The sequence below is a fragment of the Lissotriton helveticus genome, chromosome 6, assembly GCF_964261635.1.
Source record: "Lissotriton helveticus chromosome 6, aLisHel1.1, whole genome shotgun sequence".
In the NCBI taxonomy this organism is placed as follows: Eukaryota; Metazoa; Chordata; class Amphibia; order Caudata; family Salamandridae; genus Lissotriton; species Lissotriton helveticus.
The window spans coordinates 81,957,177-81,971,882 of record NC_136067.1 but is presented as its reverse complement, the minus strand read 5'-3'; the positions used below and the strand labels follow the sequence as shown (position 1 = coordinate 81,971,882).

General features: G+C 47.4%; 1 protein-coding gene across 2 annotated transcripts in view; it reads left to right on the top strand.

Moving 5' to 3' along the window:
- LOC144762250 (exportin-5-like) overlaps positions 1–14,706 on the top strand; it is a 1,106,737-nt gene that overhangs the window by 220,035 nt on the left and 871,996 nt on the right. For both annotated transcript variants that reach the window (XM_078647393.1, XM_078647392.1), the window contains exon 4: positions 2,807–2,944. In XM_078647393.1, the coding sequence (XP_078503519.1) occupies positions 2,807–2,944 (138 nt within the window). The remainder of the gene's footprint in view (positions 1–2,806; positions 2,945–14,706) is intronic.

Here is a 14,706-nt window from a genome sequence, read left to right as displayed (position 1 = left end):
AGGCACTGTGCCAGTTTATTCTGAGTGTTTCTGTGGGTTAGTTTTTCAGCTTTCTACACTAATGTTTCTGTAATGCAGCCTATGTCCTGGCAACATTTTTCATTCTTCCTTGCAGGATTGGGATTTCTGCTGCATATTAAAGCAGTTTTCAAATGCTTTCTTTCTCCCTGCTTTATTGGAATCCATACTAATATAATCAAGAGAGCCCAAACCTTTGAGGCGGGTAATCTCAGGAACCACAGCACCAATCACAACACCCAATACAGCGTTGGAAAGGGCAGTTGCAGCAGAAGGATATAGGCTATGTAGATGCCCACCATATACATATAAAAGGTTAAAAAAACGTGCCAGCAAAGTAGTCCCTTGTGGGCGTGTCTGCGTTGTGCTGTGGGCGTGACAAACACTGGGGGGGGGGTACGTTCCGCCCTTCATGCCATGTCTCATATCGTGTGCGGGGCGCGGGATTACGAAAAAAAAGCGAGCGTTGTACCCAATATTTCATTGTTTTTTTCTTCACAGGTTCTGTACATTCCAGCTCCGGGTGTCCACCCTGCTCCCTTTAAATACCCCTGCACCCCATAATCATAACCCACCCTTACTCCTTAAATTACTCCAACACCCTTGAACACTAACCCATCTTAACCCTATAAATATACCCTGTACCTCAAAACCCAAACCTACCCCTGAACCCTAAAATACCCCTGTACCCTAAAACCGAAACCTAGCCCTGAACCCTTAAAATACCCCTGTACCCCAAAACCCAAACCTACCCCTGAACCCTAAAAATACCCCTGTACCCCAAAACCTAGCCCTGAACCATAAAAATAACCCTGTACCCCAAAACCCAAACCTACCCCTGAACCCTAAAAATACCCCTGTACCCCAAAACCCAAACCTAGCCCTGAACCCTAAAAATACCCCTGTACCCCAAATCCCATACCTAACCCTAAGCCCTAAAACTACCCCATAACCCAAAACTATGTCTGAACCCTTAAAATACCCAAACACCCCAAAACATATACCTCAGTACCCCAAAACACATACCCCTATACCCATACTTACCTTATCCAAACATAAAAAAAAAACATGCTTTTACCATTCATGCATTTACAACGAATTTCGTTGTAAATGTATGCGTGGTAAAAGCATATAAAATGTAATGCCATGCGTTATAATGGCATTGCGGAGTCATGGTACTTTCGTAATGAAAGTATGCGGAGTGATGGTATGCGGAAAGAAAGTTGCGGAATAATGGGTGTTTACCCTCCCCCGGTAAGTACATTGGTGGCACGGCGGACTACATCTCCAGCAACATACTCCTATTTTTTCACCACTGATTTGAAAAATGCACAGGTCTCTCTCATTGATGGCCAGCACCGACATACACTTTTAGACACACCTCCCGCCACAATTGTGAACTTTAGAGCTGGGGAGCTACGTTCGAATCTCGGCATCAGCTCAACATCCTGTGATTCCAGGCAAATCGCTTTGTCTCCCCGTGCCTACCACAAATGAATGTGTTCTTCTGTAATGTAAATTGTGCTCATGCCATGTTGTCGAGTTCGCGCTATATAATCTTGCAAGGAAAAATAAAGTAGGGAAACTCGAGTTCACACACTACTGAACGCGCACTCTTAAGTGCATCAGCACTGCACTGTGAATCGGAGCGTTTCACAGGCCTGTCACAGATAAGAAATGCTATCAAAACGAAATCCTACAAAACAATATACTACTGGCCGGCAGCAATTCATACCCGGACAACGTCGGGACGGGCTGCTAGTATATTTATATACGAGAGAATTTCTTGCAACATTGCTCAGCATTGTTATGGAAGGCTGCATTGTGTTTTTTATATATATATATATATATATATATATATATATATATATATATATATATATATATATATCTATATATATATATATATATCTATCTCTATCTATCTATATATATATATATATATATATATATATCTATCTCTATATATATATATATATATATATCTCTACATATATATATATATATATATATATATCTCTACATATATGTCTCACATATATGTGATATGTTTCCGGGGTCCCGCGCATGAGCGGGAATATTCATGTGCTTATGACTTTGATGAAGATACCCCTGGAAGAGAACAAGGCTTATCCTTTCTACTGGTAACATTGTTATGCGTTCATGGATTATGGCATACATTGTTACTGCAGGTATTGACACTATTGTGCGGGCATAAATTATGACATACCATACATTGCATTTATGGGCATTGACATTGTTATGCAGGCGCAGGTTATGGCATACGTTGTCATTGCATTTATTGGTATTGCCGTTGTCAGGCCTGCACATATCACGGTATTCATTGACATTGTATGCACCCATTCAAACACTTTGTAGCGTCTGTTGCTCTTTCTGCTCTCGAGTAGTGCGCACTTATGTGCCCCATTCGAAGTTTGATCCCTGATATCACTTCACTGGAATGTCTTACCCTTTTCCCTAAGAGCTGTTTTCTGCATCAATACCTTTTAAAGTTGTTATCAAGCACTGGAAAGCTTCTTGCTCATCACCAGCACCTGCTGTTCCTGGATGTTCGGTGTTACAATGTGTGCTGAATGTTAATCTACCACTCCCCACCCTTGCACTATGTTTTTTGTTAATTATAATGTTATTGGCAGTCTCCTTTATCATCCTGTGTGAAATTATTTTTTTTTCTGTTGGAAAAAGTTTTAAAAATAAACATTCGAATTTCCTTTGTATCTTGCATAGCTGTGTTTGGCAAACTTGACTCCCTTTCTTACCGTTTTAGGGCATCAAAGACGTCTCCGAAGAGGATGGCCACATCAAAGGTGTTATTGCTCGTATTGTAGTGGAGCTCATCAAATTGGAGTGGCCACAGGGATGGCCAGAGATGCTTTTGGATCTGGAAATCCTCTCGAAAAAAGGGGTAATAACACTCGTTGGTACTGTACTTGATTTGAAAGATACTGTCCAGTAAAAAGAATATTTGGATAAAAAGAATTCACAAATACCATGTTAATTTAACTTGAACTTGAAAAGAATGCTTTTTAATATTCCTAATTTTTATCTAAAGAATTTCAGAGCAGAGAAAACTATTTTCCCAGTATAACATAAGTGATGCATTGTTATGGATTTCAACGGGGCCAGTCCACAAAGGCTTCCATTATACAAGTACTTGTTCTTGACATCTCATTCTTGACATCTATTTAGACTGACTTTTTTAGCTTACTCTGCATGTACATAACATACTCAGAAATCGTTCTGTTTGCAACTCTCATTTCTTCGTAAGCATTTTATCACAACACTGTACATTCTATTCAAGAACAAAGTACACTGAGCACGCTACCCTTATATTTTTTAGGTCGAGCAGACGTACTCTCAATGCGTGAGCATTGAGAGAGTCTGCTTCAGACCTAATGTTGCCCGTTATTGGGAGAGTGGACACCAATCTGACACGAGCGTTTCCTTCGCGGATTTCGCCGCGGGAGCGCGCGTCTCACCCGCGCATGCGCAGAGTAACTCAGCATTTTATTTATTTTTTTTTTTTTTTCCCAGCCCCGAACCGAATCAGGTATCAGAGCGCTTCACATATAGGCAGCCCCCACCCCTCTGCATGCGCACACACAGGCGAGCGCATGCACACGCAGGCACACGGCAGACACTCGCTCACACACACCCCCCTCCCCCACAGTCACACACACGCACTCCAGACACATACACACGCGCGTGACCCCCATCCCCACCACTTACCGGGCTCTTTCGGCGTGTTCAGTGTCTCATCGCTCCACTTCTTCCTCGGCGGCGGCGGCTGTGGCGGCGGGCGGGACTTCCTGCTGGATTGCAGGCCCCGCCCCCGTCTCAGGCAAAAGTGCCTGACTTCCGTTTTTAGGTTTTGCCTGGTTTTAATGTATTTTCCATCGTCGTCGTCTCTCGACTTCAACCCCTGCCCCGCCCCTCCCCACCGGACTACTGCTCTCATTTTCAATTTTAGAGAGATATTGTTTTGGAAATTAATTTCTCCTAAACAGTGACTGTTCACTCCTGTTTCCACTGTTTAGGCGAAACAGTTCACTTTTGAGTTACTTGCAACAGCTGCACGTTTCCTCTTTATTCCCCTTAAAATGCATTCTCCTCAAAGGACTAGCAGCCATATATTGCTTGAGAAACTAGCCACCAAATTACAAGTCCGGTCATTAACCTCAGTAGCTGAGCTCTTGGCACAGTGGGCAGCTAAGGGACAAAACGGGCGACATTTTGCCTTTAGTGCATTTATTTTCCATGTAGGTGAAATATTGTTTCAGAAATTAATAAAGACGAAATATTTTGTCTTCATTAATTTCTGAAACAATATCTCGCTGAAATTGGAAATGAATGCACTAAAGACATAAACAAACCTTACTTTTAATTATTGCAAGTCTTATTAATCGCTGTTAATCAGACAGGCCGGTGTTTCTGAGCGGCGGAAGTAGGCAAAGGGCATAGTCAGTCGGTGTCAGATTTCCCTGGCATGTGACTGACTGTACACCAGCCCCATGAGCATTTCCAATGTACTGACGAATGGGCATTTCCTACAACAAATTTCCATAGAGATCAGTCCAATGCTGCCTCACTACTTTATCCACGGTTCCACATTTTGAATACCCACACCCGAAAGTGTGCATTGCTATAAAGCCCACAATGTGATCATTTCTAGGAGCGTATTAAATTCTAGCGGGTGACCTTGGTGCTGGTTAAAGTTAGCGGATTGATAGCAGTGTTCGGTACAGTCCTCCAAAACAGCGCACACTTCCCTCCAAGTCTAATACATAACATATGCAGCTGCGCTTCTGGGGAGGGTGGCAGCAATGAGGATGTGAACATTTGCAATGCAATAGGTCTCGCATTTACCAAAGGTTAAGTTATTGGCATTGTAAATGGCAAAACCTTTTATTTATGTTTTAAAAACGAAACCAAAAATAAAAGGCATTGTCATTTGCAATGTCAATAGCTCAAACTTGCGTAAATGCGAGACCTATTGCATTGCAAATGCTTGTTTTACATTTGGAGGCAGCTATGACTTGGTAAGACAAATAATAACATTAACAAAGGTCCTCGGACACGATGCAAACTAAACCGGTTTTGATTATATAAACTGCTTCTGAGCTTTGGGTCGTCAAAGGAAAACGTCCAATGGATTATCCTGGTTTTTCACCTGTGACTGATTGCCAGCTCTGCTGACTTACATCACTATCCTGCATAGGATGGCAGCCTGTTCTACACCAGACTGGCTTCCCGATACATTACACATACAGAAAAAGGGGAGTTGAGCTGCTCCAAAATATTTGGCAGAATGTGCTTCTTACTACGCTCTCTAGAGTAGGAGTCGGTGGTAGGAAGGGTTATCATTCTAATATATGTTCATATACTTATATAATCACTTAAGCATTATAATGGTTGGATTATCCATCTTCTTCACCTTTCTTGTCATGCTGGCAACCGTGCTTTGGTTCCCTATACTGATAATTGAAGCTCATTTATTTTACACAAGAATCCAACTGCTGCAATAAATGTTTGAAATGCCAATTTGTGTATTTCCTGTGTCTACCTTTAGGCATGTCTAAGGTAACCACGAAAGGGTAGCTCTGTTTCTACAATTACCTTGGAGTCAGAGTGGTTATGTTCTGAGGTGGCAAAAACCCTCCCGTACCCTGTCAGGTTTAGGGGTCCAAATGACAAACTGTGAAAAAGCCAGGCACTGGGCCAACATACTCTGATTATATTTGTGGTCTAAGTCCCCACATTTTGACGTAAATGTTGTCCAAACACACAGATGTTACATCAATCTCTAACGCTGAGACAGAACACATATCAAGAAACCCTCCTATGAACGTAGGTAACCCGAATAGCTATAAAGCATCACAATCATCATACTGCGCAAAGAAGACCGAGCCTACCGAAATTAGGGCTCTCCTTCTAACATAGCCTCAGAATGGCATTGGCAAACAGATGTAATATAACTATGCCATTCCATTCTTAGGATACCTTGCAACTCCGTATTAGAAATACCCGCTGCTGGTGGGGCACCTGGAGACCTGTATCTTGCCTAATGGGATGAAGGGCTGTAGCTGTACACACACTTTTCTGGGGAACACCTCAGGCATAATAAATAATGTCTGCTCTGCCACCCACCTCTGATCTCAAGATGGACAACAGCAACTCTAGTCTTTGACAGTCTGCCCTAGTCTCAGTGTCGCAATAAGATATCATGTATCAATTCTCTACTTGATCCCTCATTCATCAACAAGGCAGATTATTTAATATGACAGGCCTTGTGGACCCTTGCTGATAACTGAAGGGTGCAGGTACATGCTGTATCACCTGGCTTATGTTCCACATATTTCCCGTCAGCACCAGGGCTGTTACATAGTCCACCATGTAAGTCCCAAACAGTCACATACCTTGAACACCAACAACCTTTAATGATATAAAAGATGAATATAGCTCACGTGATCTTGTCCTATCTTACTTGACGTCTCTTAATGCCGGTCATATAAAGGAAGACTGCAACAGAATCCATCCAGGCCTATCTCAGTTTCCCCTTCACTCTTCATTTACACTTGTATCCGCCCACAGTTTATAAGATCTTAAGAGTAGACGCCCTGTTGCCACAGCAATAATAGGAAATCTAAGAACATAAGACACCTATCAGTGCATTAAAAGGACTTGCAGAGCAAGCTAGTTGGCTGCATTTTTATCATTTAGGATATTCTGACAGCTGTCACTCGCACTTCCTCATCCATCACACTGCCAAGCTCTTCACCCCATAATATTAGAACAGTACTTCAGTGATAATTGCATTGAAACACAAGGAGATGATGGATGGCACGCTAAAACTTTTCAGACACTCACCGCCAGTCACAAATCTGGACTGAATCCATCGTCATTCTTTAGATCACTTCACCACCCCAGTTCAGACCCTGGCATATGCAAATCAGTCTTGACCTTGTTCCTTATGGGAACAGTCCAGCCCAAACTGCTAAGCCAGGCCTTCCCTGGACTGGAAACATTTATCCTGGGACCGGTTTTGTGGCAACACCATGCTAGCTTGAATCCAGTGGCAAAGTGAGCAAGTGACCCACGTCTGGGCATACCCTGCCAACTTAGGGGGAACAAAGCAAACGCAAGGGGATGAAAGGAGCGCTTAAACTTTAGTATTCTGTCCATCAATTGTTCCTAAAAGCTAAGACAACACACTACTAATCACACACCCATGCAGTTTAGCGTGGTAATCATTTGGGTAACCACTTCTGCCTCCCATATCTGAGTAGTGAGTGCCTTACAAATGCTGTAATAGAATACAGTGCAGTCTACAATGTCACCGGTCCCTCATGAGATTGTGAAACTAGGGACATCCCTGCCCCTTGTGAATGGTATTTTGGTTATACAATACTAGAGAACTTTAGATAATGTTACATTATTGTTCTAAACCACATTTCAGAAGAGGTTAATAGAGGCTCCTGTAAAACTTTTATGTAACCTTAATAACTAGCCATGTGTATTGCTGAAGGAAAGTGTGTCACAGATTACCTCCTAATGCCATTGACAATAAGATCACCAGGACTGTTGATATTGCTTATGTAGTGACATTTTTCTTCTGCTGCATGCCATATGATAAAATCCCTGATGTTGTCTCCGTTTGCATCATTTTCACCAGCAATCTTTTGGCTTCTTTTGTGACTGTGCAGAGACTGTGAGCATTGTGTCAGTTTACTGGCAAATGTTCAATTGTGATTTTAGTGTTAAAATGTAAGATTTAAGGTGCACAGGTCTTAAAAGTTAAGAGTGGAAGATATTCTTGCTAAACAGTACTTGAGAAATTACAGTGCTACTGTTCGGGAGGTTTGGAGGGAACAGCTTGTTTGTTGATCGGGCGACCGATCCTCTAAGCTGCTAAACAGTTGTCTGTCCTTCGGTCATGAGCGCCTTGAGACCTGCCGGTGAGTTGGCGCTATATAAACTGAAGCTAACAATAACAATTGTTTTAGTCGCTGTGTTGTGCAAGACATATCACCAGTCCAAGATTCTTGGCACACAAGTTATCCTATCCAGTTCTTGGAGTGATAGGAAATACATAGCAAAATAGTATTGCACTGATTCAAACAGTGTGCACAAATGGCATTTGCCTGCCACAGTACTACCACCCTGCCAAGGAAGTCCTTGGAAGCTCGGAGGGAGAACTTTCCTAAACTGATAAGTTGGTTTGTTGAAATGGGGGTATAAGAGGGTGTTCTCTGTATTTGGGTCAGTGCTGCTGTCTAATGTTCCATGAGAATTGTTACATCTTTCAGAAGAACAAACTATCTAACTCTGTAAGGTGGCTGAGGTGAGATACTAGGAGTGCCTGGCTGCTTATAGAAACAAGTATTTGCAATGCAATAGGTCTCGCATTGGGAAAGTTTGAGCTATTGGTATTGTAAATTACACATTTTTTATTTATGTGCTTGTTTTGAAAATAGCGAAATTAATAGCTTTGTTATTTTTTTTACCTCGAATAAAGCATACTTGACTGACTGACTGGCTTTGTTATTTACAATGCCAATAGTTTTATCTTTCGCAAATGTGACACCTATTGTAACACAATATGTGTTGTAGCACTGAGTGGTATTTGGAGTGTATGTTGCATTGAGCGTAGTGTAATTATGTGGCGTATAATTATGTGGCACTGAGTGGGATTTGGAGTATGTTGCATTGAGTTTAGTGTAATTATGTGGTGTGTAATTATGTGGCACTGAGTGGGATTTGGACTGCATGTTGCATTGAGCGCAGTGTACTTATGTGGTGTGTAATTCTATGGCACTGAGTGGTATTTGTAGTGTATGTTGCATTGAGCGTAGTGTAATTATGGGGCACTGAGTGGTATTTGGAGCGTATGTTGCATTGAGTGCAGTGTAATTATGTGGCGTGCAATTATATGGCACTGAGTGGTATTGTTTGGAGTGTATGTTACATTGAGTGCAGTGTAATTATGCAACATAATTATGTGGCACTGAGTGGTATTGTGTGGAGTGTCTTGCATTCAGTAGAGTGTAATTATGTGGCACTGAGTGGTATTTGGAGTGTATGTTGCATTCAGTGCAGTGTAATTATGTGGCATGTAATTATGTGGCACTGAGTGGTATTGTGTGGAGTGTTTTGCATTCAGTAAAGTGTAATTATGTGGTGTGTAATTATGTGTCACTGAGTGGTATTTGGAGAGTATGTTGCATTGAGTGCAGTGTAATTATGTAGCATATAAATATGTGGCACTGAGTGGTATTGCGTTTTGCTATGCTATGTTTTGTTATGCTATCCAATGTTTTGTTGTGTTTTATTATGCTATGCTTTGTTTTGCTATGCTATGTTTTGTTATGCTATGTTTTGTTATGCTATGCTATGCTATGTTATGCTATGTTTTGTTATGCTATGCTAAGCTTTGTTTTGCTATGTTTTGTTGTGTTTCGTTATGCTAAGTTATGTTATGTTTTGATATGCTTTGTTATGCTGTTTTGTTTTGTTATGTATGCTGTGTTCTGTTATACTATGCTTTGTGTTTTGCTATGTTTTGTTGTGCAATGCTTTGTTTTGTTATGCTATGTTATATCTTATGATATGTTTTGTTGTGTATTGTTATGCTATGTTTTGTTTTGCTATGCTTTGTTCTGTTTTGTTATGCTATGTTTTGTTGTGTTTTGTTATGCTATGTTGTGTTTTGCTATGCTATTTCTTGTTTTGTTGTGCTAGGTTTTGTTTTGCTATCCTATGCATTGTTATGCTATGCTATGTTTTGCTATGCTATGCTAGGTTTTGTTATGCTATGCTGGTGAGGGTGTGTGAGGTTGTGTGAGGGTTAGGGGGTGTGAGGGTTGTGAGGGTGGGTGTGGGGGTGAGAGGGTGTGAGGGTGAGGGGGTGTGAGGGTGAGGGGGTGTGAGGGGGAGGGGGGGTGAGGGTGAGTGGGTGTGAGGGTGAGTGAGTGGGTGTGAGGGTGAGTGAGTGAGGGGGTGTGGGGGTGAGTGTGAGGGGGTGTGGGGGTGAGGGTGAGGGTGTGAGGGGGTTTGGGGGTGAGGGTGAGGGTGTGAGGGTGTGAGGGCGACAGGGTGTGTCAGGGTGAGGGTAAGGGTGTGTGAGGGTGAGGGTGTGAGGGGGTGTGAGGGTGAGGGTGTGAGGGGGTGTGAGGGTGAGTGAGGGTGAGAGGGTTGTGAGGGGGTGAGGATGAGGGGGTGAGGGTGTGAGGGTGAGTGAGGGTGAGAGGGTTGTGAGGGGGTGAGGGGGTGAGGATGAGGGGGTGAGGGGGTGTGAGGGTGAGTGAGGGTGCGTGAGGGTGACAGGGTGTGTCAGGGTTGAGGGGGTGAGGGTAAGGGTGTGTGAGGGTGACGGGGTGGGTGAGGGTGGGTGAGGGTGAGGGTGGGTGAGGGTGGGTGAGGGTGTGTGAGGGTGAGGGTGTGTGAGGGTGTGTGAGGGTGAGGGTGAGTGAGGGGGTTGTGAGGGGGGTGAGGGTGTGTGAGGATGAGGGGGTGAGGGTGAGTGAGGGGGTGTGAGGGTGAGTGGGTGAGTGGATGTGAGGGTGTGTGATGGTGAGGAGGGGTGACCAGAGACAGACAGAGGTCACTGAAGACAGTCAGAGAGCAGCCTAAGTGTGGCAGAGAGAGAGACCTGGTCACGTCACTGGAGACAGCCAGAGAGCAGGCGAGATGCAGAGAAAGGGAAACAGCAGTCAATCAATCAGTCAATCAGAGCATTTGTATAGCGCACTACTCACCCGGAGGGTCTCAAGGCGCTGGGGGGAGGGGGTCCGCTACTGCTCGAACAGCCAGGTCTTGAGCTGCTTCCTGAAGGCGAGGTGGTCCTGGGTCAGGCGGAGGTGGGTCGGAAGGGAGTTCCAAGTCTTGGCGGCCAGGTAGGAGAAGGACCTTCCTCCTGTGGTGGCTCTACGGATGCGGGGGACGGCGGCGAGGGCGTGGCTGGTCGATCGAAGCTGGCGTTTGGGAGCGTAGAAGTTGAGGCGGCTGTTGAGGTATCCTGGTCCTTGGTTGTGTAGGGCTTTGTGTGCGTGGGTGAGGAGCCGGAAGGTGATTCTCTTGTTGACCGGGAGCCAGTGCAGGTCTCTCAGGTGTCCGGAGATGTGGCTGCAGCGGGGGATGTCCAGGATGAGTCGTGCTGAGGTGTTCTGGATCCGTTGGAGTCTCTTCTGGAGTTTGGCGGTGGTTCCGGCGTAGAGGGAGTTGCCGTAGTCCAGACGGCTGGTGACGAGGGCCTGGGTGACCGCCTTCCTGGTCTCGGTGGGGATCCATCGGAAGATCTTGCGTAGCATGCGCAGGATGTTGAAGCACGACGAGGAGACGGCGTTGACTTGTCTGGTCATGGAGAGGGAGGAGTCCAGGATGAAGCCCAGGTTGCGTGCGTGGTCAGTTGGTTTGGGTGCGCTGCCCAGGGCGGGGGGCCACCAGGAGTCGTCCCAGGCGGAGGGTGCGGATCCCAGGATGAGGACTTCCGTCTTGTCCGAGTTCAGTTTCAGGCGGCTGTTCGACATCCATTTGGCAACGTCTGTCATCCCTTCGTGCAGGTTGGCTCTGGCGGTGGTGGGGTCGTTAGTGAGGGAGAGTATCAGCTGGGTGTCGTCGGCGTAGGAGATGATGTTCAGGTTGTGCTGGCGTGCGATGGCTGCGAGGGGGCTCATGTAGACGTTGAAGAGTGTTGGGCTGAGCGAGGAGCCTTGAGGAACGCCGCAGATGACTTCGGTGGCCTCCGATCTGAACGGGGGGAGGCGGACTCTCTGTGTCCTTCCGGCGAGGAAGGAGGTGATCCACTCCAGTGCCTTCTCCTGGATTCCGACGTTGCTGAGGCGCTGTACTAGGGTACGGTGGCAGACAGTGTCGAAGGCCGCGGAGAGGTCCAGGAGGATGAGGGCCGCTGTTTCTCCGTTGTCGAGCAGGGCTCGGATGTCATCTGTAGCTGCGATCAGGGCGGTCTCGGTGCTGTGGTTGGCCCGGAAGCCAGACTGCGAGAGGTCGAGGGAGCCGTTCGTCTCGAGGAAGGCGGCAAGTTGCTTGTTGACGGTCTTCTCGATGACTTTGGCCGGAAACGGGAGCAGCGAGATGGGGCGGTAGTTCTTGAGGCCGGTAGGGTCTGCTGATGGTTTCTTGAGTAGAGCGCTGAGTTCGGCGTGCTTCCAGCTCTCCGGGAAGGTGGCGATGTCAAAGGAGGTGTTGATGATGTCCCGCAGGTGGGGTGCGATGACAGCGTCTGCCTTGTTGAAGACGTGGTGAGGGCAGGGGTCTGTCGGAGATCCGGAGTGGATGGAGTTCATCGTGCGGATGGTGTCTTCGGTGCTGATCGGGGTCCATGCGCGGAGGGTGGTGGTGGGGGGCGGTGGTTCGGTCGTGGCGTGCGTCGGTTGAGTGCTGAAGCTGTTGTGTATGTCCACGATCTTGTTGTGGAAGTAGGAGGCGAGGGAGTTGCAGAGGTCTTGCGAAGGGGTGATGTCGTTGTTTCCGGCATTGGGGTTGGAGAGCTCTTTCACGATGTTGAAGAGTTCCTTGCTGTTGTGTGCGTTGTTGTCCAGTCGTTCCTTGAATGCTGTTTTCTTGGTGGCGCGGAACAGCTGGTGGTGGTTTCGGGTGGCGAGCTTGAGGGCAGTCATGTTGTTCGGTGTTGGGTCTCTGCGCCAGGTTTTCTCGAGTGCTCTGCAGTTCTTCTTGGAGCTCTTGAGTTCGTCGTTAAACCATGGGGCTTTCTTGCTGCCGGGTCTGCTCGGCGGGGTCTTCAGCGGGGCGAGGTCGTCTGCGCAGTCGCTGATCCATTTCGTGAGGTTGGTGGCTGCTTGGCTGGGGTTCGTTGTGCTGGTGGGAGGGTTCTTGCTCAGGGAAGTAGTGAGCTGGTCTGCAGTGATCTTGTTCCAGCTTCTGCGGGGAACCTGTTGCTGGTGATGGTGGAGCGTGGTCCTTCTGTAGCTGAAGTGGACGCAGCTGTGGTCCGTCCATTGGAGTCCCGTGGCGTGGCTGAAGGCGATGTCCTTGCTGGAAGAGAAAATCGGGTCGAGTGTGTGTCCGGCGTAGTGGGTGGGGGTGGTCACCAGTTGCTTGAGTCCCAGGTTTGCGAGGTTGTCCAGCAGGGTGGTGGTGTTGCGGTCGTTGTTGTTCTCCAGGTGGAAGTTGAGGTCCCCGAGGAGGATGTAGTCGGCGGAGGGGAGGGCGAGCGGGCTGACGAAGTCGGCGATGTCCTCGCTGAATTGTGTGCGTGGTCCCGGGGGTCTGTAGATGAGGGTGCCTCTGAGGGTGGTCTTGGGGTTGACGTGGATCTGGAAGTGCAGGTGTTCGGCGGGTGCGAGGTTGTCGTCGGTGTTGGTCGTGATGCGGATGGTGTTCCTGTGGATGATGGCGATGCCTCCTCCTGTCTGGTTGACGCGGTCCCTCCGGATGATCGTGTAGCTGTCCGGGATGGCCATGGCGATGTCGGGCGCTGAGGAGGCGTTCATCCAGGTTTCCGTGAGGAAGGCGACGTCTGGGTCTGTGGTGTCGAGCAGGTTCCAGAGCTCGACGGCGTGTCTGTGGACGGAGCGGGTGTTGAGCAGGATGCACTTCAGGTGGGTGCTGCTGGAGTTCGGCTTGGTGGGTGCTGGTGTGGCGTGGGTCCGGTTGCAGGTGAACTTGCAGGAGTGGCAGCTGAAGGGTCCGTGGGTGCGTCTCGGTGTGGCTCGGTAGCAGCCCGGGGTCCGGCCGGTGTTGAGTGCGTTGAGTTCGGTGGCGTTGTAGGTTTGTCTGGTCGGCTTCCGGCGGTGGGGGCCAGGGGTCCTGGCGCTGGGCGCGGTCCAGGCGCGGACGGGCGCAGACTGGCTTACCTTTGGCGCTCAATCGGTGCTCCCGCTGCGCGCGTCCGCTGCGCGGTCGCTCTGGGGGCGTCATAAGAAGGGGGACGGGAGGGCGGGTCTGCTTGGCTGGGCGAGCGGCTGGGCCAATGGGCCGGTGGTGGGCGGGGCCGCAGGGGGCCAGCGGCGTGAAGCAGCAGGGGCAGCGAGAGGGATGGAGGATTGCAAGGACAGAGGGCAGCAGAGAGAGAGCGGGAGATGCAGAGGCAGAGGACAGACGACAGGGAGGCGAACAGGGGGAGGAGAGCAGAGACAGAGAGAGACCAGAAAGGTAGAGTGAGAATTTTGCAGAAAGAGAACAATTACAACGTAACGGGATGCTTTAGCACAGAGAAATATTTATGCATTTTTTCAATATGTAGATTAAAAATCATTCTATATACCGATATATTTAGTAGATCAAAAGCAGAATAGATTCTGGTGTAGTCACTGACATGGTCTGCATAATTAATCCGGAGCTGAAGGGAAATAGAAGACTACACAAAGGAAGGGCACAATGGCACTATAAGTGTGATTATGTCCGCTATGCCAGCAATATTAGCACATTCCTCAAAGTTGTGAAAAAGTGGCAGTCTCGATTCGTTCTGTTAGGGCTCTGGGAAACGTTCGCTGTAATCTTGAAGGATGTGTGTGGAATCCGTGAAAGAACGAGATTTTATTAACCAAAATCACCAAAACTAAGCTAATGCAATTAAAGCAGGGGATGGATCCCTTTGAAGCACGGCCTGGCGGCCGTGAAAGAAGTAAACAGCAGGGATGTAATTAGGGGGGAGGAGAAGTCGCGCTGGGGTGAATGCCTGAGGCCAAG